Source organism: Nicotiana sylvestris, chromosome 7 (assembly GCF_000393655.2).
Source record: "Nicotiana sylvestris chromosome 7, ASM39365v2, whole genome shotgun sequence".
In the NCBI taxonomy this organism is placed as follows: domain Eukaryota; kingdom Viridiplantae; phylum Streptophyta; class Magnoliopsida; order Solanales; family Solanaceae; genus Nicotiana; species Nicotiana sylvestris.
Genome location: NC_091063.1, coordinates 118,552,722 through 118,575,762, shown reverse-complemented (window position 1 = coordinate 118,575,762; position 23,041 = coordinate 118,552,722). Strand labels below are relative to the sequence as shown.

At 40.2% G+C, this 23,041-nt stretch overlaps 1 protein-coding gene across 4 annotated transcripts; it reads left to right on the top strand.

Annotated features, from left to right (window-relative positions):
• Positions 1–10,278: 10,278 nt before the first annotated feature.
• On the top strand, positions 10,279–21,547 carry LOC104236941 (uncharacterized). 4 transcript variants are annotated; one of them, XR_713530.2, is made up of 15 exons: positions 10,279–10,446; positions 10,547–10,636; positions 10,817–10,939; positions 11,082–11,249; positions 11,326–11,412; positions 11,551–11,678; positions 17,973–18,017; positions 18,092–18,142; positions 18,271–18,948; positions 19,169–19,435; positions 19,524–19,661; positions 19,772–19,930; positions 20,061–20,949; positions 21,268–21,339; positions 21,483–21,547. XR_713530.2 is itself a non-coding variant. In XM_009790992.2 (13 exons), exons 1-13 carry the CDS (start codon positions 10,426–10,428, stop codon positions 20,725–20,727), a joined length of 2,622 nt encoding a protein of 873 aa, XP_009789294.1. In that variant the 5' UTR covers positions 10,279–10,425; the 3' UTR covers positions 20,728–21,020. The 4 variants fall into 4 exon arrangements, 1 of the variants encoding a protein (XP_009789294.1); XR_713529.2 differs by having other exon boundaries at positions 21,440–21,547; XR_011401004.1 differs by having other exon boundaries at positions 21,268–21,547.
• The last annotated feature ends 1,494 nt before the right edge of the window (positions 21,548–23,041 follow it).

Here is a 23,041-nt window from a genome sequence, read left to right as displayed (position 1 = left end):
TTGCACGCCGCAAACAGTGTTTTTTTAATGATTTGGATCGGGTTGCGCACCGCAACAATAAGGGATAAAAGTGGTTATTGATTTGTCACGGTTTTCTTATTCTTTCTGCTGCGAATTTCAAATTGTTCTTTATGCTTTCCTCCTAAGTTACTATGGGTAAATGATATTCCCCCGCAGCATGTTCCCCCCATCTTTAACTGTATATTTTTGCTTTTATTTTCCGTTGTATATAATATAACTGCATAGGTTTATTTGGTAGTCTGGTCCTAGCCTCGTCATTACTTTGACGGGGTTAGGCTAGGCACTTACCAGCACATGAGGTCGGTTGTGCTGATACTACACTCTGCATTGTGTGTAGATCCCGGAGTAGCAGCTTTCGGACTGTAGCTTTGGGAGGCTGCCTTCAGTCCAGTCGGAGATTCTGAGGTAGCCCTACAGGCGTCCGCAGGCCTTGGCGTCTTCTCCTATCCTCTTAGTTTGTTTCTTTTACATATTTCAGAGACAGTGTTGTAATAAATCTTTCAGACTTTTATTTATAGTATTCCTAGACAGTCTGTGAAATTGTGATACCAGTCTTGGGTAGTTATTGTATGGATTGGTATTTGCATCTTTCTTAAATTATTACATTTCAGTCTTTCGCTTATTAGATTTCCGATATTTATCAATTGTTGATTATTAATTGTAAAAGGACTAAAACGGGAAGAAGGTAAATAATTCAAATGGTAGGCTTGCCTAGCTTTCACTAGTAGGCGCCATCATGACTCCCGAGGGTGGGAAATCCGGGTCGTGACAAGTTGGTATTAGAGCTCTAGGTTACATGGGTCTCACAATTCACAGACAAGCTTAGTAGAGTCTGAGGGATCGGTATGGAGACGTCCGTATTTATCCCCTAGAGGCTACATAGTTAGGAAAAGTTTCACATCTATTCTTTCCTATCGTGTGGTTTGGTTTCTCAATGCTAATTGAATTTCTACTCTGTTCTTTCGCAGATGGCGAGAACACGCGCTTCCTCATCCATTGATCAGCAGCCCGAGCCCCCAGCAGCAACTCCTATGAGGGGCAGAGGGCGAGGGCGAGGCCGTGCTAGAGGCCGACGTAGGGGCAGAGCTCAGCCCAGAGCAGTAGCACCAGCGGCGGAGCCTCAGGTTGAGGTTCCAACCCAAGCAGTTCCGGTGGGCCCAGCTCAGGTCCCAGATGGGTTTATTGCTACCCATTACTCCACGATGCTCTGGTCCGTCTAGTGGGCCTTATGGAGAGTGGCACCCGGGCAGACTTGCTTCTAGTAGCACTAACCGTCTCTCAAGCTGGAGGAGGAGCCCAAACTCCTGTTACTTGCACTTCGGAGCAGATGGCTCCCTAGTTTCAGACTCCAGCAGCTCATCTAGTTAGAGAAGTTCAGCCGAGTGTGGTAGCTTAGACCAGTGATGGAGCAGCTATGTCTGCCGATGCCTTGTGGAGATTGGACAGGTTCACCAAGCTCTTCACTACCACTTTTAGCGGTGCATCTTCTAAGGATCCCCAGAATTATCTAGACAGTTGTCATGAGGTACTCAGGAACATGGGGATAGTGGAGACCAATGGGGTCGACTTTGCTACTTTCTGCTTGTCTAGATCTGCCAAGACTTGGTGGAGAGATTATTGTTTGGCTAGACCAGCCGGACCACCATTTTTGACTTGGGAGCAGTTTACTCAGCTATTTCTGGAGAAGTTTCTCCCTATCACTCAGAGAGATCTATCGGAGGCAGTTTGAGCATCTCTAGTAGGGTTCTATGACTGTCACTCAGTACGAGACCAGGTTCATCGATTTGGCCCGTCATGCTCTTATCATACTTCTCACCGAGAGAGAGAGGGTGAGGAGGTTCAATGAGGGACTCATTTAACCTATTCGACTTTAGATGGCTAAGGAGACGAGGAGTGAGATTTCTTTTCAAGAGGCGACCAATGTGTCCAGGAGAGTTGAGATGATTCTATCGCATGGGGACGGTTAGGGGTCTAACAAGAGGCCTCGTCATTCAGGCAGATTCAGTGGTGCCTCGTCTGGAGGCAAGGATTCGTATGGTAAAGGCCATCCTCCTAGGACTTTTCAGTCAGCACTTTAGGTTTCTCACGGCACTTCAGGTGGCCGTAGTTCTCATATGCAGTATTCTGATTAGCATCCCTACAGTGCATCACCAGCTCCTATCAGTGCACAACCACTCCAGAGTTTTCGGGGTGGTCATTTAGGTTGCCAGGGTCAGTCTCAATTTCCTCAGCCGCAGCACTTAGGTGGATGCTTTGAGTGCGGTGAGTATGGTCATATCCGGAGGGCTTGTCCGAGATTAGTGGGTGTTCAGTCGCAGCAGCAGGGTTCCCGTGCTATAGTTCAGGCGCCAAGTGTTCCACCGCCCGTTCCGCCAGCTAGGGGTGGGGGGTAGAAGTGCTAGAGGTGGAGGTAGAGGTATTAGAAGTGGAGGTCAGGCAACTAGAGGTAGAGGCCAGCCAGCAGCAATCCGTCCTAGAGATGTAGTTCAGGGTGGTGGGGCCCAGCCCCGATGTTATGCCCTTCCAGCCAGGCCTGAGGCTGAGGCTTCCGATGTAGTTATCATATGCACTATTTTGGTTTGTAGTAGAGATGTTGCAGTTCTATTTGATCCACGGTCTACATAGTCCTCTTATTTTGCACTGTATCTGGTCATGCCTAGTGATTCTTTGAGTGCTTCTGAATATGTGTCTACACCGGTGGGTGATTCTATTGTGGTAGATCGAGTCCATCATTCGTGTATAATTGTGATTGGGGGTTTTGAGACTTGTGTAGATTTGTTACTTCTGGACATGGTTGATTTTGATGTCATATTGGGGATGACTGGTTATCACCTTACCACGCTATCTTGGACTGTCATGCCAAGATTGTGACCTTAGACTTACCGGGTTTACCTCGTTTAAAGTGGAAAGGGACTCCTGGTCATTCTACCCGTAATGTTATCTCATATATGAAAGTTCGGTGAATAGTCAAAAAGGGGTGTTTGGCCTATTTGTAATATGTTCATGATTTTAGTGTCGAGGTTCCTTTTATTGATTCTGTGCCTGTTGTTCGTGAGTTTCCTGAGGTATTTCCTTCAGACCTACCGGGTATGCCACCTGGCAGGGATATTGACTTCTGTATTAATTTGGCTCCGGGCACTCAGCCCATTTCTATTCTGCCGTATCATATGGCTCCGCTTAAGTTGAAAGGGTTGAAGGAGCAGTTGCAAGACTCGCTTGAAAAAGGTTTCATTAGACCTAGTGTTTCGCCTTGGGGTGCGCCAGTGTTGTTTGTTAAGAAGAAGGACAGATCGATGAGAATGTGTATAGATTACCGGTAGTTAAACAAGGTTACAATTAAGAATAAGTATCCATTGCCAAGGATTGATGATTTGTTTGATCAACTTCATGGTGCCAAGGTATTTTCGAAAATTGACTTGAGATCTGGCTACCATCAGTTGAGGATTAGGGCATCCGATGTCCCTAAGACAGCTTTCCGTACTCGGTACGGGCATTATGAGTTCTTGGTGATGTCATTCGGGTTGGCAAATGCCCCAGAAAATTTTATAGATTTGATGAACCGAGTGTTCAGGCCTTACTTGGATTCGTTCGTGGTAGTCTTCATTGATGACATTTTGATCTATTCCTGCAGCCGGGAGGAGCATGAGCTACATAAGAGTGGTCCTCCAAACTTTGAGAGATAGTCAGTTGTATGCTAAGTTTTCGAAGTGTGAGTTCTGATTGAGTTTAGTTGCATTCTTGGGTCATATTGTATCAGCAGAGGGTATCCAGGTAGATCCAAAGAAGATTGAGGCAGCCAAGAACTGGCCTAGACCAGCATCAGCTACAGACATCTGGAGTTTCTTGGGTCTGGCAGGCTACTATCATCGGTTTGTGGAGGGGTTTTCATCTATTTCAACCCCAATGACCAGGTTGACCTAGAAGAGTGCCCAGTTCAGGTGGTTGTACGAGTGTGAGGCGAGCTTTCAAAAGCTCAAGACAGCTTTGACTACGGCGCTGGTGTTGGTTTTGCCCATAGGTTTAGGGCCTTACACAGTTTATTGTGATGCATCTCGTATTGGACTTGGTACGGTGTTGATATAGGATGGCAAGGTCATTGCCTACGCTTTGCGATAGTTGAAGGTTCATGAGAAAAATTATCATGTTCATGATTTGGAGCTAGCAGCCATTGTTCACGCATTGAAGATTTGGAGGCATTATCTATATGACATGTCATGTGAGATGTTCACGGATCACAAGAGTCTACAGTACTTGTTCCAGCAGAAGGAGCTAAATTTGAGGCAGAGAAGGTGGTTGGAGCTATTTAAGGACTATTATATCACCATCTTATATCATCCGGGAAAGACCAATGTGGTGACCGGTGCTTTGAGTAAGAAGTCAGCCAGTATGGGCAGTCTTGCTTATATTCCGGTCGGTGAGAGACCGCTTGCTTTGGATGTTTAGCCTTTGGCCAATCAGTTCGTGAGGTTGGATGTTTCTGAGCCCAGCCATGTGTTAGCTTGCACAGTCGCTCGTTCTTAATTATTGGAGCGTATCTGAGATCGGCAGTATGATGATCCTCATTTGTGTGTCCTTAGGGACACGGTGCAACACGGAGGTGCCAAGCAGGTTACCTTAGGAGATGATGGAGTTTTGAGGCTGCAGGGTCGAGTTTGTGTGCCTAATGTGGATGGGATCTGGGAGTTGATTTTAGAGGAGGCCCATAGTTCCCAATACTCTATTCATCTGGGGCAACGCAAAGATGTATTAGGATTTGCAGCAACATTATTGATGGAGGAGGATGGAGAAGGACATTGTTGCATATGTGGCTTGGTGTTTGAATTGTCATAAGGTTAAGTACGAGTATTAGAGGCCTGGTAGTTTGTTCCAGAAGATTGAGATTCCTGAGTGGAAGTGGGAGTGTATCACTATGGACTTCGTTGTTGGACTCCCACGGACTTAGAGGAAGTTCGATGCAGTGTGGTTTCTTGTTGATAGGCTGACCAACTTAACATATTTCATTCCTATGGCAGTCTCCTATTCTTCCGAGAGGTTAGCTGAGATCTATATCCGGGAGATTGTTCGTCTTTATAGTGTGCCTGTGTCTATCATTTCGGACCGATGTACGCAGTTTACCTCACATTTCTGGAGAGCAGCTCAGCAAGAGTTGGACACACGGGTTGAGTTGAGCACAACGTTTCATCCTCAGACGGACGGGCAGTCCAAGCGGACCATTCAGATTTTGGAGGATATGCTCCGAACTTGTGTCATTGACTTTGGAGGCTCGTGGAATCAGTTTTTTGCCTTTAGCAGAGTTTTCCTACACCAACAGCTACCAATCGAGAATCCAAATGGCTCCTTATGAGGCATTATATGGTAGGCGGTGTCGGTCGCCGGTTGGATGGTTCGAGCCGAGAGAGGCTCGGTTGTTAGGTACGAATCTAGTATAGGATGCCTTGGACAAGGTCAGGATTATTCAGGATATGCTTCGTACAGCTCAGTCCAGGCAAAAGAGTTATGCCGACCGCAAGGTTCGTGATTTGGCTTTCATGGTCAGTGAACGGGTATTGCTTCGGGTGTCACCTATGAAGGGCGTGATGAGATTTGGGAAGAAGGGCAAGCTTATCCCTAGGTTCATTGGCACGTTTGAGATTCTTGATCGAGTGGGAAAGGTGGCTTACAGACTTGCGTTGCCGCCGAGCTTATCAGCCGTGCATCCAGTGTTTCATATGTCCATGCTTCAGAAGTATCACGACGATCCATCCCACGTGTTAGATTTCAGCACTGTCCAGTTGGACAAGGACTTGTCCTATGAGGAAGAACCGTTAGCTATTCTAGACCGGCATGTTCGTCAGTTGAGATCGAAGAGTTTCCCTTCTGTTCATGTTCAGTGGAGAGGTCAGCCTGCTGAGGCATCGACCTGAAAGTTTGAGTCCGATATGCGAAGCCTTTATCCCCATCTTTTCCCTGATTCAGGTACTTCCTTCTTATGTTCGTTTGAGGATGAACAGTTGTCTTAGAGGTGGAGGTTGTGATGACCCGAAAGGTCATCACTTGATTTAGAAACAAATCCTGTGTTCCGAGGTCTTAAAACCTCCTTTTTTCTTACCTCGATTTGCATGCGTGATCCGGACCTATATCCGAAAAGCCTTTTATGTGAAAATATGAGAAATAGAGATTTCTAGAGTTAAAATTTGATTATGATTGACTTTGGTCAACATTTTGAGCAAACGGACTCGGATCCGTGTTCCGACGATCCCGGGAGGTCCGCAATAAAATATAGGACTTGGGCGTATGCCCGGAAATGAATTCCGAGGTCCCAAGCCTTAGAAATTAATTTTTGAAAGAAATTATTTTGCTGAATTATCTATGAAATAAAGAAAAGAATTTATGTTTGAAACCATTAGTATCGGGCCCGTATTTTGGTTCTAAAGCCAGGTACAGGTCTTATATATGATTCAAGTTGAGCCTGTAAAATTTGGTAAGAAACGGACTTGAAATGACATGATTCAGAACCTTAGATGTAAAATTTGGAACTTTGAAAGTTCATGAGATTTCCTTTGATTTTGGTGGTAAATTCATGGTTATTGATGTTATTTGAGGATTTGCTTACACAAGCAAGTCCGTATGATATTTTTAGGTTATTGTACATGTTTGGTTTGGAGCCCCGAGGACTCGGGTGAGTTTTGGATAGCCCGCAGAATGAAATCTAACTTAGGAAAACTGCTGGTATTTTTCAGACCTGCAGGCTTCGCAATTGCGATAAACTCATCGCATTTGCGAAGACTGGATGGGAAGGGAACCTTCGCAATTGCGAAGCTTATGTCGCAATTGAGACCTTAGCAGGTATCGCATTTACGAAATACAGTTCACATTTGGGAAGAAGGCAGAGTTGGGCATACTTCGCAATTGCGAAGCACTTGCCGCAATTGCGAGTTCGCAGTTGCAAACATATCATCGTAATTGCGATATCTGCGACATGCAAATTCATAACTTAGCCGAAAATCTTTCATTTTCAAACCCTTTCAAAACATAAACTCCCTTGGGTGATTTTTCAAAGGCAACTCTTCCTCCAAATCGATTGTAAATCAATTCTAAACCGTTTTCTTCAATTTTTAACATCTTTTCACATGATTTCAACTCAAAATCAAGGGTTTTCATGGGGGAAATTAGATGTTTTGGGTAGAACCTAGGGTTTTCAAATTTTGGGGATTTGGACCTCGATTTGAGGTCTGATTTCAAAATAAATTATATATTTGGGTTCGTGGGGGAATGGGTAATCGGGTTTTGGTTCGAACCTCGATTTTGACTATGTGGGCCCGGGGGCGATTTTTGACTTTTTGGGAAAAACTTTAGAAAACCTATTTTCATGCTTTGGAATTGATTCATTTAGCATTTATTGATATAGTTAAGTAACTTGTGGCTAGATACGAGTGAATTGGTGGTGAATTCAAGAGGTTAAGCGGTGATTGATGCTTCAATTGTGTTTTGTGGCATCGAAGTGAGTGTTTGGTCTAACCTTAGCTTGAGGGATTAGGAGTTGTGTCCTATTTGCTATATGTTATTTGTTGAGTACGATGTATAGGCATCGTGACGAGTATCTACACATTGGTGTCTAGCATGCCCGTGAGTCTTAAATTGAAATCGTTGTGTTCTTAATAAGTACTACAAATGCCTAAGTTGTTGAATCTCTGTGTTGGGCAAGAGTTATGATTAATCTCGTGAAAATTGCTTATGGTTGAGTATTGGATCTAGATGAGGTTTCTTTTGTGAAGTTAAATATTGGAACAAGTTTGGTTATAGCTGATTCCTTTGCCGGGACGTATTTACTTCTTACTATCGACTCCCTTATCGGGATATTATTGTTCCCATATTGTTCCCTTGTCGGGACTCTTTGTGATTGGTGTTGAATTGTATATTGAGATCGGGTTGCATGCTGCAACAATAGTATATTTAGATCGGGTTGTACGCCACAACAATATTACATTTGGATCGGGTTGCACGCATCAACAATATTATATTTGGATCGGGTTGCACGCGGCAATATTGATTTATGGTACGGAGCGGGTTGCACGCCGCAACCGTATTTTTTTATGATTTGGATTGGGTTGCGCGCCGCAATAATAAGGGATAAAAGTGGTTATTGATTTGTCACGTTTTCCTTATTCTTTCTGCTACGAATTTTAAATTGTTCTTTATGCTTTCCTCATGAGTTACTGTTGGTAAATGATATTCCCTCGCAACATGTCCCCCCATCCTTAACTGTATATTTTTGCTTTTTATTTTCCGTTGTATATGATATAATTGCACAGGTTTATTTGGTAGTCTGGTCCTAGACTCGTCACTATTTTGTCGGGGTTAAGCTAGGCACTTACCTGCACATGGTGTCGGTTGTGCTGATACTACACTATGTACTGTGTGTAGATCCCGGATTAGCAGCTTTCGGACCGTAGCTTTGGGAGGCTGCCTTCAGTCCAGTCGGAGATTCCGAGGTAGTCCTGTAGGCGTCCGCAGACCTTGACGTCTTCTCCTATCCTCTTAGTCTATTTCTTTTACATATTTCAGAGATAGTGTTGTAATAAATCTTTCAGACTTTTATTTATAGTATTCCTAGACAGTCTGTGAAATTGTGACACCAGTCTTGGGTAGTTATTGTATGGATTGGTATTGACATCTTTCTTAAATTATTACATTTCAGTCTTCCGCTTATTAGATTTCCGCTGTTTATCAATTGTTGATTATTAATTGTAAAAGGATTAAAACGGAAAAAGGTAAATAATCCAAATGGTAGGCTTGCCTAGCTTTCACTAGTAGGCGCTGTCACGACTTTCGAAGGTGGGAAATCCGGGTCGTGACAAAATAAGGCGAATGCTATTTCCCTAAGGACCTTCGTTGCTTTTAATATAGTATAAATTAGTTATCTTTTTATTATTGCATAGGAAAAAAGAAAGAAGAATAAAGAAAAGAAGCAAAAAAAAAAGTGAATAAAATTAGATTATGCAGAAAAAAGGAAATAAAAGTAAAAAAGATTTAAATGAAATTAGAAAAGGAACAAGAAATAAAGAGAATGAACAAAAGGCAAAAAAAAAGGAGCCAAAATTGAGCATGAAATCAGATTATGGCGAACAAAGAAAATAAAAAATAATATGGTTAGAAAATAAACATAAAAGGAGAAAAAAGCAAAGAATAAAGAAAAACGATAAAAAAGAAAAGGAGAAAAAAGAGGCAATTGCCCACAAAAACTACAATGAGTATGAAAGGTAAGTTTGATAAAATAAATGGATAGACAACCATAATTAATTTGATTTTTTATGGGTAAACCTATAAAACTAGGGAATCTTCCATAAATGACCCAGGATAAGTTTCAATTTACCAACTTCTACCCATTAATTATAGACTTACCAATACTAGCAGACACATATAAAAATTGAAAACCCAAATAAATAAGGTTCTTTCTCTCCAAGAATCGCATGCAAAGATCGCCTTCCATATTTTTAAGTGTGATCAACAACATTAGATGCAAGATGGAAAGAAAATTTCATAGATGAGGTACATATATATGTGTGTGTGTATATATATATATATATATATATATTTTTTTTTTTGATTTTCCAGAAAGCTAATAAGAAAAGAACATTTTTCAATAGGTATGGTTGAAATTAATTGAAATCATATAGATGAGTTAATATACAAAATTTGAGAAAGATTGGAGGTGATTTGGACTGATTTGGTATCAAAATTCGTAGTTAAAATCGAGTTCAAAAAATTCTTCTGCGACACATGTATCAAACATGTATCACGCATGTATCTCACACACAAGTATGCATTGATATACATGTGATACACATTTGATATAAATATCATACATATGTGATACACAAATGATACATAGTGTGATACACATATCACTTTTTTTAATATTCATCTTCTAGTTCGAATTTTTAATTCAAAAAACTTAAAAATTCCACCAAATCATCCAAAAACTGAGATTCAAGCTCCTTAAGATATACTCAATCTATTCTAATAACGCCCACTAAAAAAAACAAAAAATTAACCTTTTTTTGGCTACAAATAGTTAATTGGCTAATATTAATAATATTTTATGAATTAATCAATTCTTGTAATAAGCTAGACATAAATGAACATAACCGGCAGTTTCCCATAAAACTACCTTCAATAAAAGATTGACGTGATTACGGGCTTAGGGCAGCGGCAGGCCCATAGATACAATCAGCACTTCGGCCTTAAGGGGGTACTTGGTATGTAGCTCGATGTTGGGCAGTGGGCGCTGTTCTATCTTTCGAGTCATGTCCTAAAAGATATCCTTCTAAATCAAAAACTATCCCTCTCTTCCAATCAAAACTTAATACTACTCTATATACCTCTATATACCACTTGATCAGTCTTTCTAGAAAACCCTAAAACATGTCGGGCGGGTTTTTCCGGGTAAGTTTTCCTCTTGATTCTCCATTCGTCTTTGTAGATCCAAGCTCCAATTTCGCTTTTATGGCTGATGAGTGATAGATTCAAAATTGTTTTAATTTAGGGTACGTCGGCCGAGCAGGACACTCGGTTCTCTAATAAGCAAGCTAAGCTGTTGAAATCTCAGAAGTTCGCTCCTGAATTGGAACATCTGGTGAGTTCGTTTTGTAGGATTTATTTTATTAGGTGGAAAGTTAAGATGGATATCACGTGGCGACTCCATGGAATGCAAACCCGGCTTTCTTCATTTTGTTCTTAGTTTTGAATTTCTGGAATAGAAGATCCCCTTCATACTTGTTTGATTGTGTTGTGTCTCAAATCTATTATGTGATAGGTGGACATGACCAAAGTAAAGATGGATGTAATGAAACCATGGATTGCCAAACGAGTTACCGAGCTTATTGGTTTTGAAGATGAAGTTCTTATCAATTTCATTTATGGCCTTCTTGAACGAAAGGTAGAATATACATTATACTTGTTTGCTTGACTTAACTATGTTTTGCTAAACAATCGGATTTTAATAATTAACGCTCAGATTTTACTTTTCAACAAATTTTTTTTCAAGAAAGAAGTAACATTAAACTGGTGATGGATTTCAGGTAGTTAACGGCAAGGAGGTTCAAATTTCACTTACTGGATTCATGGAAAGAAACACTGGCAAATTTATGAAAGAGCTTTGGGCGCTACTACTTAGTGCACAGAACAATGCAAGCGGTGTTCCTCAGCTGTTCCTAGAAGCCAAAGAAGAGGAAATGAGAAAGAAGAAGGTGTTTCTCGCTGATTTTTTTTTGTTGCCTTGTGGTTTACCTCTTGTTAGTAGCCTTTTTTCTTCGTTTTTTCTAGGTTGAGACGGATCGAATTGCCAACGAGATTCATAAGAAAAAGGAGAGAGAGAGTAGGGAGCTGGATCAAGAGAAAAGGAAGATGATGGTAACTAAAATAATATCCATGAAAGAGTTATTTTATCCAGAGTTGGGTTTTCTTTTTTAACTTTTGTTTGTGTTTCCCTGGTATCAGCCTGCTTCTGCAATTATTTGGGTTCATATCCTTTACCTCAAACTACTGTAGGACGATTATGCCAGCAATTCGAGACAAAAAAATGCTGCACTGGAGCCAAGTCCGAAACACCAGCCTCGGGTGCGCTCCACAGATGATTTAGACCATGTTGACAGGAATGGCTCAAGAAGAATACACAGGTTAGGATTTGAATTAGCTTTTTCTTTTGGTTTGGTAAGTAAAATGATTTAGTAAAGAAGTACCCGGGGTTTGAAACCCATTGAACCAGGGTACATAGCAAAACCCATCCGGGAGCAACATGAGAGAGCAATACTACATCTTGTTTGATGTCACTAATCTACTTATTTCTTATTTACAGCTTTCTTGTAGTATTGCTCTCTCATGTTGCCCATATCTTCTAGCAATACAGTACCTGATTGTTATCACCAAATGAGTTAGTAAATAAAATCTTATTTCATTCTTTGCCTTCATTATATCGTGTCTCCTCCAGCGTGGGAGTTGAGATTAACGGCGAACAACCAAATAGTTATGCCACGCGCGGAGTACTTTGTTGATCCTATTACCTGAAGTCCTTTATTACTTCCTCAAGCACTTCCTATTAATTAGATACTCCCTCAGTTCCAATTTATGTGAACCTGTTTGACTGGGCACGTAGTTTAAGAAAAATAAAGATTTTTGTAATTTGTGGTTCTAAACAAGTTAAAAAGTGGCCCAGAGAATTTGTGTGGTTATAAAAACTTTTCATTAAGGGTAGAATTGTAAGTTTAAGCTAAATTGTTTCCAAATTTAGAAAGGATTCATTCTTTTTGGAACATACTATAAAGAAAATAGGTTCACATATACTGGAACGGAGGGAGTATGTTAGATAGTTATGTATATAATGTGAATTAGTCCTAGTCCCACATAGAATATGAGTATGATATGTATTGTATAAATAGGGTTCATTATATTATAATTAAATAGAAAATCAATAATAGATTTTTCTTCTGTGCATTCTCATATGATATCAAAGCAATCGTGAAAATCTATTGCCGTTCATAAATTCTAGCGACTCTGCAAGAAAAATAGTATCCGCCAGTGTTGTGCAAAAACCACTACCACCAGGAAGTAGATCAGGGCTCAAGACCAACCCTTAAAAAATCTCTGGCAAAAAAGGACTCGCGGGCCCTTACATGCCGCTGGAAGAATTTCTCAGGCGAAGTTTCGACGTCCACGCGCCGCCACGTGAGTCTGTTTTCGGCTAGTTTTGCAAAACTTCTTCAGGGTTCTCCCCGCAATTCCGGGCCTACCCATCCAATTAAAATTAAATTTTGACCACTTTTATATTTTTCCGGTGTGAATAGTGATTTTCTCGGCATGAACAGTAATTTCTAGAAAATTTATGCTTTTTCCGGAGTAAACATTATAATGGCATTTGTATCAGAAGCCTTTGACTCACAATCCGTTGGATCCAATGCATTGAATTCAATCCAGATGGTTTCTTTACCGTATTATATTGAGTTCCTTCAGTACAAAGCATGTAAATAGACATATTCAGGGATAGATTCCGTTGTTCAAATAGATAGTAACGTGGCTTGTGTCTCCCAATCTTCAACCTCTGAGTCTTGGGTCATTGATTCAGGTGTATTTGATCATATTTCTAGTAACAAATCTCTTTTCACTGCTATTTCATGTTCTCAATCTCTCCCACAGTCGCAATGGCCAACGGGTCTCAAATCATGGCAATTGAATAGTTCAAGCAGTCCACTTCCTTCCTTACCTTTAGATTCAATTCTTTATGTTTTCAGTAGTCCTTTTAATCTGATAACCGTTAGTCGCTTAGCCATATCACTTAAATTCTCTGTTTTATTTCTTGATGACATTGTTTTTATACAGGAATGCAGTACATGGCGGATCATTGGTACTAGACGTGAATCAGATGGACTTTATTACCTTATCATTGCAAAATCACATGGATTCACATCTTTTCTTCCTTCAACAACTTTTCAATTTATTACATAAACGGTTGGGACGTCCCAGTTTGGCGAAACTTTAGAAAATGGTACCTGGTTTATCGCACTTTTCCACTCTAGAGTGCTGACTCATGTCAGCTCGGTAAGAATACCCGCTCCCATTTCCCTCGGCGTCTTGATAATCGGGCAGAGTCACCTTTTACTTTAGTCCATTCAGATGTTTGAGGTTCTAGTTGGGTCAGTTCTACCTTGGGATTTCGCTACTTTGTTAGTTTTATTGATATAATTATTCCTAGTGCACTCGGATATTTTTGATGAAAAATCGATCTGAGTTGTTTTCTATTTTCCAGACCTTTCACGCTGAAATTCAAAATCAATTTTGGGTTTCTATCAGCACATTTCATAGTGATAATGCACTAAAGTATTTGTCTTCCCCATTTCAGCAGTTTATGAACTCTCACGGGATTATTCATCAAACATATTATTCGTACACATCCCAACAAAATGTGGTAGCTAAAAGAAAGAATAAACATCTTATTGAAACAGCTCGTACCCTACTCATACAATCTCATGTTCCATTACGTTTTTGAGGGATGTAGTTCTTACCATATGCTATCTTATTAATCGTATGCGATCTTCAGCTATCCAGAATCAAGTTTCATTCTCTGTCCTGTTTCCTCACTTACCTTTGTTCTCTCTTCCACCCCGTGTCTTTGGGAGCACGTGTTTTGTTCATAACCTTACTCCAGGAAAAGATAAGTTAGCTCTTCCTGCTCTTAAGTGCGTATTTTTGGGTTACTCGAGAACACAAAAGGGATATGAATGCTATTCTCCTGACCTCCAACGGTATAAGTTACCTTCTTTGAAACCCAATCATACTTCAGAGGTCCAGGTAATCGCTTAGATATTTCTAAGGTGCTACCAATTCCATCTTTTGGAGATTCAGTCACTATCTCCCATTCATGTTCCTTTATAACTCCAGCTTCACCACCTACGGCTCCAGTTGCAGCTCCACCACCTATAGCTCTAGTTCCACCACCTAGTGCAGTTCAATCTTTTATAGTTCCACCACTCCTGACTTATCGTTGTCGTCCGTGTCCAGCATCATGCCCATATGATTCACGTCCTGCACCTAACCCTGCTAATACCGCAGACTCGTCTTCTCTTAGTCAACCGATTGCACTACGGAAAGGTATACGGTACATACTTAATCTTAATTCCCATTATGTCGGTTTAAGTTACCATCGTCTGTCATTACCCCATTGTGCATTTGTATCATCTTTGTCCTCTATTTCCATCCCTAAGTCTACAGGTGAAGCACTGTCTCATCCAGGGTGGCGACAAGCTATGATTGACGAGATGTCTGCTTTACATACGAGTGGTGCTTGGGAGCTTGTTCCTCTTCCTTCGGGTAAATCGATTGTTAGTTGTCGTTGGGTGCATGTAGTCAAGGTTGGCCATTAGGTTGATTGACTTAAAGCTCGTCTTGTTGCCAAAGGGTATATAGGTATTTTGGCTCGATTATAGTGATTCTTTCTCTTCCGCGGCTAAAATAGCATCAATCTGTCTTTTTCTATCCATGGCTGCTGTTCGCCATTGGCATCTGTATGAACTAGACATTAAGAATGCTTTTCTTCACGATGACCTTGAGGATGAGGTTTGTGTGGAGCAACCACCCAGTTTTGTTGCTCAGGGGGAGTCTAGTAGCCTTGTATGTCGGTTGCGCCGGTCCCTCTATGGTCTAAAGTCGTCTCCTCGAGCCTGGTTTGGTATGTTCAGCACAGTTATTCAAGAGTTTGGCATGACTTGTAGTGAAACTGGTCACTCTTTGTTTTATCGGCATTCTGCTTCAAATCTTGGTATTTATCTGATGGTTTATGTTGATATTATTGTTATTACCGACAATGATCAGGATGTTATTACTAAGTTGAAGCAACATCTCTTTCAGCACTTTCAGACTAAGGATCTGAGCGAATTAAAGTATTTTCTAGGTATTGAGGTCACTCAGTTTGGCTCAAGTATTGTAATCTCACAATAGGAGTATGCCTACATTCTTGAAGAGACAGGAATTACAGGTTGTAGACCTGTTGACAGTCCTATGGATCCGAATTCTAAACTTTTGCCAGGACAAGGGGAGCCGCTTAGTGATCCTGCAAGATATAAGCGGTTGATTGGTAAATTAAATTACTTCACAGTGACTAGACCTGACATTTTCTTTCCTGTGAGTGTAGTAAGTCAGTTCTTGGATTCTCCCTGTGATAATCATTAGGATGCAGTTGTCCGCATTCTTCGATATATAAAATCAGCTCCAGACAAAGGATTTTTGTTTGAAGATCGAGGCCATGAGAAAATTGCTGGGTAGTCAGATGCTGATTGGGCAGGATCACCTTCTGATTGACGTTCTATGTTTGGATATTGTGTTTTAGTAAGAGGTAATTTGGTGTCTTGGAATAGCAAGAAACAGAATGTGGTCGCTCGTTTTAATGCAAAAGCAGAATATCGAGCAATGACTGTGGCAGCATGTGAGCTAGTTTGGATCAAACATTTGCTTAATGAGTTGAAATTTGGTAAGATCAGCAAGATGGAACTTGTGTGTGATAATCAAGCTGCCCTTCATATTGCATCAATTCCAGTATTCCATGAGAGAACCAAACACATTGAGATTGACTGTCTCTTCGTCAGAGAAAAGATACTCTCAGGAGATATCGCTACAAAGTTTGTGAAGTCGAATGATCAGCTTGCAGATATTTTCACTAAGTCCCTTATTGGTTCTCGTATTAGTTACATATGTAACAAGCTCGGCACATATGATTTGTATGCACCAGCTTGAGGGGGTGTTAGATAGTTATGTACATAATATGAATTAGTCCTAGTCCCACATAGAATAGGAGTATGATATGTATTGTATAAATAACATTCATTGTATTTTAGTTAAACAGAAAATCAATAATAGATTTTTCTCCTGTGCATTCTCACAAGATAAAAGATAAGACTTAAAACTCAAGGAATTGAGTAGCGCACTATCTCCACCTTGCTGCAAAAATGCAGCTGTCAAGTTTGACTTCTGAATGATTAGTGTAAAGGCACATAAATGGTGAATTGTATTGGAAAAAGAGTTGCTAAAAAGTGGGGACAGATTTCTATTTAGACCAATTTACTTGAGTAAGATGGAGGAGACCCATGAAGTTATGGCGAAAGCATCCTTAACAATGCGGAGGTGCAAACACATGGGGAGCAATGGTAGTCCACGCTACCTTGATCTGCATGAATCTGTGGCTCTACTATCACATGAAACACTTTTAGTATCAAAAGTATCACATGAAACACGCCATTGATACTATCACTTGAAACACTTTTAGTATCGGTAGAGAGTGCATGGCTGTATATTAAGTGTGCACATGTGTTTGAATCATATGAAAAATTGCAACTTATATAATGATATACATTAATCTTGCTTTAGTATCTCAATAATAAACACTTGATCAATTCTTGTATGCAGTTTCTTGTCACGTTTCAGCTGTTAAGGGACTATGTAGTAACTAGTTTTTAGACTGAGTTTGGACGCCATTGTTACAGTCTAAATGAGATTTTGAGATGCTATATGAATTTCAATTCAAATTGCAAATTGTAGTAGCTCTAAGTTTAAAATAAAACTACATTAGAGAAAATTTGTTCAACTTTCCAGAGGGAAATGAGACCAACATATGGGAACATGGAGTAATAACGAAATTTCTTGCGTATAAAAGTTGATGCTAGTAAATACAACAAACAGGGTTATTTTTAATCTGGATTGTTGAGGACAGTGACTAGCTTTGCTTGAGTTTGGATGGCATGAATCCATCCTTAATGGGATTTTAAGATGCTATATAAAATGCAGATCAGATTGCAAACTGTAGTAATTCTAAATCTGGAATAGAAATTTATTAGAGAAAAATTGTTGACTTTCAGAACGGAAAGGGTATAAACATATAGGAACATGGAGGAGTAATGAAGTTTCTTTCCTAAAAAAGTTGATGTTAGCAAATGGAAAGAAGCAAGACTATTTTATAACCTGGTCTAGGGGAGGTTGAGGTATAACGGCATGTTGGTGGATGGAGTGAAGTTGGAAATAGATGGAGGGGTGTTGTCTTTGCTATTAAAAGTCTACAAAAGAGGGAATGTTCCTTTTTGTTGCACTTGTAATCTTCAAAGTTTATCTGCTTACTACCCTGCTCTTTTGCCTATAAAACTTGGGGGCACTTACCTCACTCTCTGGTAATAGTAGTGGCTTGACCTTCTTCATTGTCAGAAAAAAGAAAGAAAGAGTAGTGGCTTGACCTTCTCTTGCTCTGAAAATGATCCCTCCACACCTGTAAGAGGGTACTTGATTGATCTTGTCTCTGAGTTACCAGTTTGTATAAATTAATACCAAATCCCTCCTCTAACACTTTACTTTTGTATGTTATTACTCGTAGAAAACATAATTGTAGAAACTTATCTGCCTTGGCTCAATTCATCCTCCTTTTCCTGTGTGTCGTGCAGGGTCTCTAGATCCCCACGTTCAGCAGATCATTCACCCTCCCCGAGGTATAAATTGTCGTATTTCTTGTGGCCTCGTACACATAGAATATCATTTGTTTGATTCTTTGGATTCTGTGCAGGAGATCAAGGTCAATCAGCAAGTCATTTTCTAATTCAAGGAGTTATTCTGGGTACTTTTTCCATTAAGCTCCTTTTTTTTTTGCAATTGTCCCCCATTTGTTTTTAGATGATATGTATCCTCAGCTTTCAACTTTTACTTTTGCTTTCACTGAAATAATGATGGCATTATCTTTTAAAGTGAAAGGCGCAGGTCACGAAGTACATCCGGATCTCCTTTAGAACGGAGGGGTCGCTCACTTTCATCTGAAAGGGTATACCGCTCTCCACCAAGGCTCTCTGTTTCACCTCGTAGGAAGCATTCACCTCAACAATCTCTCTCTCCACCAAGACACAGGCAAAGATCAACCTCCCGAGTACGTCAAGGGTCACCTTTTGTTGCACGGTATCGAAGACGTTCTCCATTCCGACGTAGGAGGTCTCCCATTCGATGTAGATCGAGGTCTCCCATTCAACGTAGATCGAGGTCTCCGATTAGGCGTAGATCACGATCCCCTATGTGGCGTAGGTCACGGTCTCCAAGTAGACGCTCACCAGGGCGATATAGATCAAGGTCACCTATTAGACGTCGATCACCACTTCTGCGCAGAACACCGAATTCAACAAAACGTAGGTCCCCTTCTCCGGTGGGTCGGGGTTACCACCGATCTCCATTGAGTCCTCGAAGTTCTCTATCTCCAGCACAACGAAAATCCTTCATATCTGGCAGGAAAAGATCCTTAACCCCTGCCAGAAGGTCTATTTCACCTCAAGAATCACTTTCTCCCTCACCCATTTACCGCAAGTCTCCTTCACCAATCAGAAAGAGAATATTGAAGAATGAAAGTTCACCAGTTCAATCTCCTCGGGGAAGGATAAGGTAGTGATACATATCAACTCTCTTGTTTTCTAAGACTTGCTACTGACGATTGTTGTTGTAACTTGCGAGCCCAGAGTTATTAGCTGCCTTGTATACCTATGCTTGTCTTGTGTTGTCTCTGATCAATGAAAATACTGGATTGCTTTGCTTCATAGATAGACTGCACAAATTTTAGGTCCATGGAATTTTTATGTCTTGCTATGCTTGATACACATTGTAGGAGCCGTGTAAAATACTCCCCTATTCGACATGCTCCTCCAGTAAAAACTGAGGCGCATAAAGGATCCAGATCATTGGAACGTAGTCGTCCTATTTCTTCTAGGTCACCACAGAGGGACGTATATGACCGTAAGGATTCACGAAAAAAAGAGTCGCTTTTGCCTCCTCGGCGACGGCGGTCACCATCTGTTTCAGAATCTCCACGCTCCAGATCAGCCTCAGAATCTCCACCAACAAAAAGGGAAAGGAGTCCTAGTGAAAATAGAGGGTATGCTTTCTTTAATTATATTGTTAACACTGCTAGTGATTCATGAATTTTATCTTTGAATCTTAATGTTGTATTTTGATTACTATAGGCCAAAGAGTACTTTGAACCAGAGGGAGAGAAAGACAATTGACACTGACAGCCCAAATCCCGGGAAATTGAGAGAGCACAGAGTTAGTTCTAACATTTCTGCGAAAATTGCAGATGAGAAAGAAATGAACCATTCAAGGTTAGTAAAGGATAATGCGTCATTTAAAATGGGAGAAGTAATTTTGTCCATGGATATTTTAAAGTAATATATTCTGTTTTCCTGATTTTTGCTGGATTGCTGTGGTTCAGGGAGGCCTTTGAGCATAAACCTAGGTCTTCAAGAAAAATTGCTACAACACCTGATCCAAATAAAGATCTTGAAAAGGGGCGGGATGAGGAAGAATTTTCTGAATTTCATAGCCATTCAGATCGCATGGAGTCAAGAAAGCGAAATGAAGTGATGAAGAGGTTTGTTTACAACTGCTTTTCTACATTTAGGCAGCTTTAAATGAATATTTCCTGCATGTTTTATTTGTGGAGCTAGTAAAAGATGCTCAGTCTGTATGCTTCATAATGCTTGTGTATATTTGCATGTCAGTGAAAAATTTTCTGCAATGATGGAGCAAACAAAGGAACTGGATCAACAAAAGTCACCATCAAGCCATAGACACTCTCATTCAGTTAAGAGGGAAAGGGAATCATATGCTGGGGAGAGCTTCAAAGCAGAGAAGGAATACCTGTCTCATGCAAACTATATCAAGGGCAAAGAGCTACTTGAGTCAGAAACTCCCCTCACTTCATCAAGGAAAGTTGAGCAGAATGATCAAAGTGGTGATGAGGGTTCTGCTTCTGAGGAAAGTGAAAAGCGTAGAGCTAAAGTTAAGGAAAAAAGAAAGCATAAGAGGTCTGGCAAATATGAGTCATCGTCAGATGATAGTTATGACTCTGATGTTGAGGATAGGAAGGAGGCTAAAAGGAGGAGGAAAGAGGAGAGGAGATGGAAGAAAGAGGAGAAGCGTAGGCGTCGGGAGGAGAGACAGCGCAGAAAGGAAGAAAGACATGCCCAGAAACTAAAATCGAAGTCAGCTAATGCCATGTCTTCGCCATCAGATACGGAGAGAAATCCTGATTGCCATGCTTCTTATGATGAGCATCTGAGGAAGGGGGATGTCGAGGAGTCAGAGTCCATGCAGAAAAGGCTTGAGATTGAGCTGCGGGAGAAGGCTCTTGAATCTCTCAGAGCAAAAAAGGGCATCAGCCATTAAGATTCTTGCTGCTTTTGGACATTATTGAGCTGCTATTCTTGTCTTAATAGTTTTCTCTTTCAGCTTGCTTTATCTAACTAGAACTAAATGTTTACTATGGATATGTTTATGATATTTAATGTAGTCTATCTTTACCTCTGGCAGCTGAATTGCATTAAAGAGGGTTTCCTGAGCTAGTGTCTTGACATCAACTTTATGCTGACCTACCTGCTAGACATTCTGGTAAAAATTGTCTTCCCTTTCCTGGGAATGTATTTGTTCCTAATCCACTGGAAATCTTCTTTTGTTGGCTCCTTATAGCCTTGAATGGCATTCTTGTTTATTGGTCCTTTATTAACTACAAGATTTAATCTTTATGTTAAAGTGTGTTTTTTGCTTGAAAGACGAATTTGAGTGATGTTACACTTAGAAGAAATGCCAGGTTTAGGGCATTGACTGATCCAAATTATTTATATTTGGCTTATTACCTTATCATGAAGGTTTTCAAATTTTCCCCTTCTATGATATTGTTTCTAAGTTGACTTTCTGGTTAATTGATAGATCATAATATTGTCCACTAGATGACCTCGTTCAGCAGACATGTGCAGCTCAATATGTGGATCTCCAATACAGGTGATGTGTTACCATCCTTAATTGGCTGCGTTAGATAGTAGGGTAGAATGCCTATTGGTTGGAGCTTTTACCCTTAAATGTAAACTTAAATCTTATTTAGGTCTCATGGTATTGAGTGCTGATTTACCTTGTCTGGCTGGCAGCTTGACTTGCTCTCCAGAATGTGATTTGCTTTATATGATGAGCTGAGTTCGTGTTTGTGTTGTCACTGTGTTTGTATCAGTAGTTGAGACAGTACTGGTGCATTATATTGTTTCTTATTATATCTTGCTAATGTTATGGTGCTACTGTTTTTTTTTTTAAATCTTTCTTTGAGCTGAGGGTCTATCGGAAATCTTTCTACCTTCCCAAGGTTTTTTTGGGGGTGGGTGGGTGGTGAAGGTCTAGGTACATACTACCCTTCCTAGACCCTACTTGTGGGATTACACTGAGTTTGTTATTGTTGTTGATATTCAAATTTTTTTCTAGACATTCCTGATATCCATATAAAGCAAAAAAAAAAATCTTCGTGCCTGCTTTATTACCTGGCAGATATGGTCTTCGTGCTTTTTGATAGTTCATTTAGGTAGTTTCATGGGTTATGCCAGGTTTCTAATCCTATCAGACTGGCTATTATCAAATTATTCCATGCATATAGATGTGTGCTCGTTCATATCAGGATAAATTCTTGTACTTGCACTGTTTATATGATATGGAATGAGTTCAATTTGGATATCGCCTCGGATAACTTCTCCTTTACCTCCTATATTATTCTGAAGAAGCTAAGTTGTCTAGTATCATAAACATAAGCTAAAGCTTTTCTCAAGGATTCTAGAGTAGTGGAAGGGGCATGTAAAGGAAGGTATGTCCAGGACTTCTTATGCTTTGATGGACAAATGGAAAGAGAGAATCCAGCTATGGATAACAGCTGCAATTTTCGTTTTTATTCAGACCCTATGGCATCCTTTTGGATGTCCGGTAAGAGACATAATATTAGCCGTTTAGATTATTGTGCCATGTCTGTAGGTACATAGGTCTCCTTTTCTTATCCACTAGGTAGTAACTTACTTATTACACTATTCTCAATTCCTCAAGGTTGTACGAGCTGTAGTAGAGGTGGAGCCATGCCTTGGAAGGTTTTTTTTCCGGAGAAAGGAGTGATCTGCTGAGAAAAAAATGGATGAAACGATATTAGTAGCTTAAATTGTTTATATTCCGTAAATGAAGTAGCTTAAATTTATTCAGTTTACCTTTCCCTTCCAAGTTATTGTGGTCGGATAGCTGTACATGAGTCCATGTTTCTCTGCTCAAGAGTTTGGTTTGTGAATGAGTTATAGTGGGATTATAATATGGGGACTAGAATACAAAGACAAAATAATGATGGGATTATTAAATAGATATAACTTATATTCGTATATTTCATTGGACTAAAAATGGAATATATGAGGTATAATGTAAAATAATTTTTTGATTTTTACTAAGATAAATTTGGATAAATTTTTAATTTTATTTTTAACCTTGACTTTCTTAAAGGTTTTGGGTGAAAGAGCATTGGTGTTTGAGACATTATCTTTGTCTTTAGATGGATCCTGTGATAAAATGCCGTCATTAGTGATCATGCTTGTGAAATATAGATGATGTCCTAATCATAATCAAAATATTGTGCGGTGTGGTTCAGCATTGGGTTGGTTTTAGCGGAGTTCCCGTAATTGGCCGTATTTCA

Excerpts from the sequence above, each read along its gene's own strand:
- LOC104236941 (XM_009790992.2), top strand. The coding sequence starts at position 10,426 with ATGTCGGGCGGGTTTTTCCGG. Across the intron at positions 10,940-11,081 it reads ATGGCCTTCTTGAACGAAAG|GTAGTTAACGGCAAGGAGGT; the intron begins GTAGAATATACA and ends GATGGATTTCAG. Across the intron at positions 11,250-11,325 it reads AGGAAATGAGAAAGAAGAAG|GTTGAGACGGATCGAATTGC; the intron begins GTGTTTCTCGCT and ends CGTTTTTTCTAG.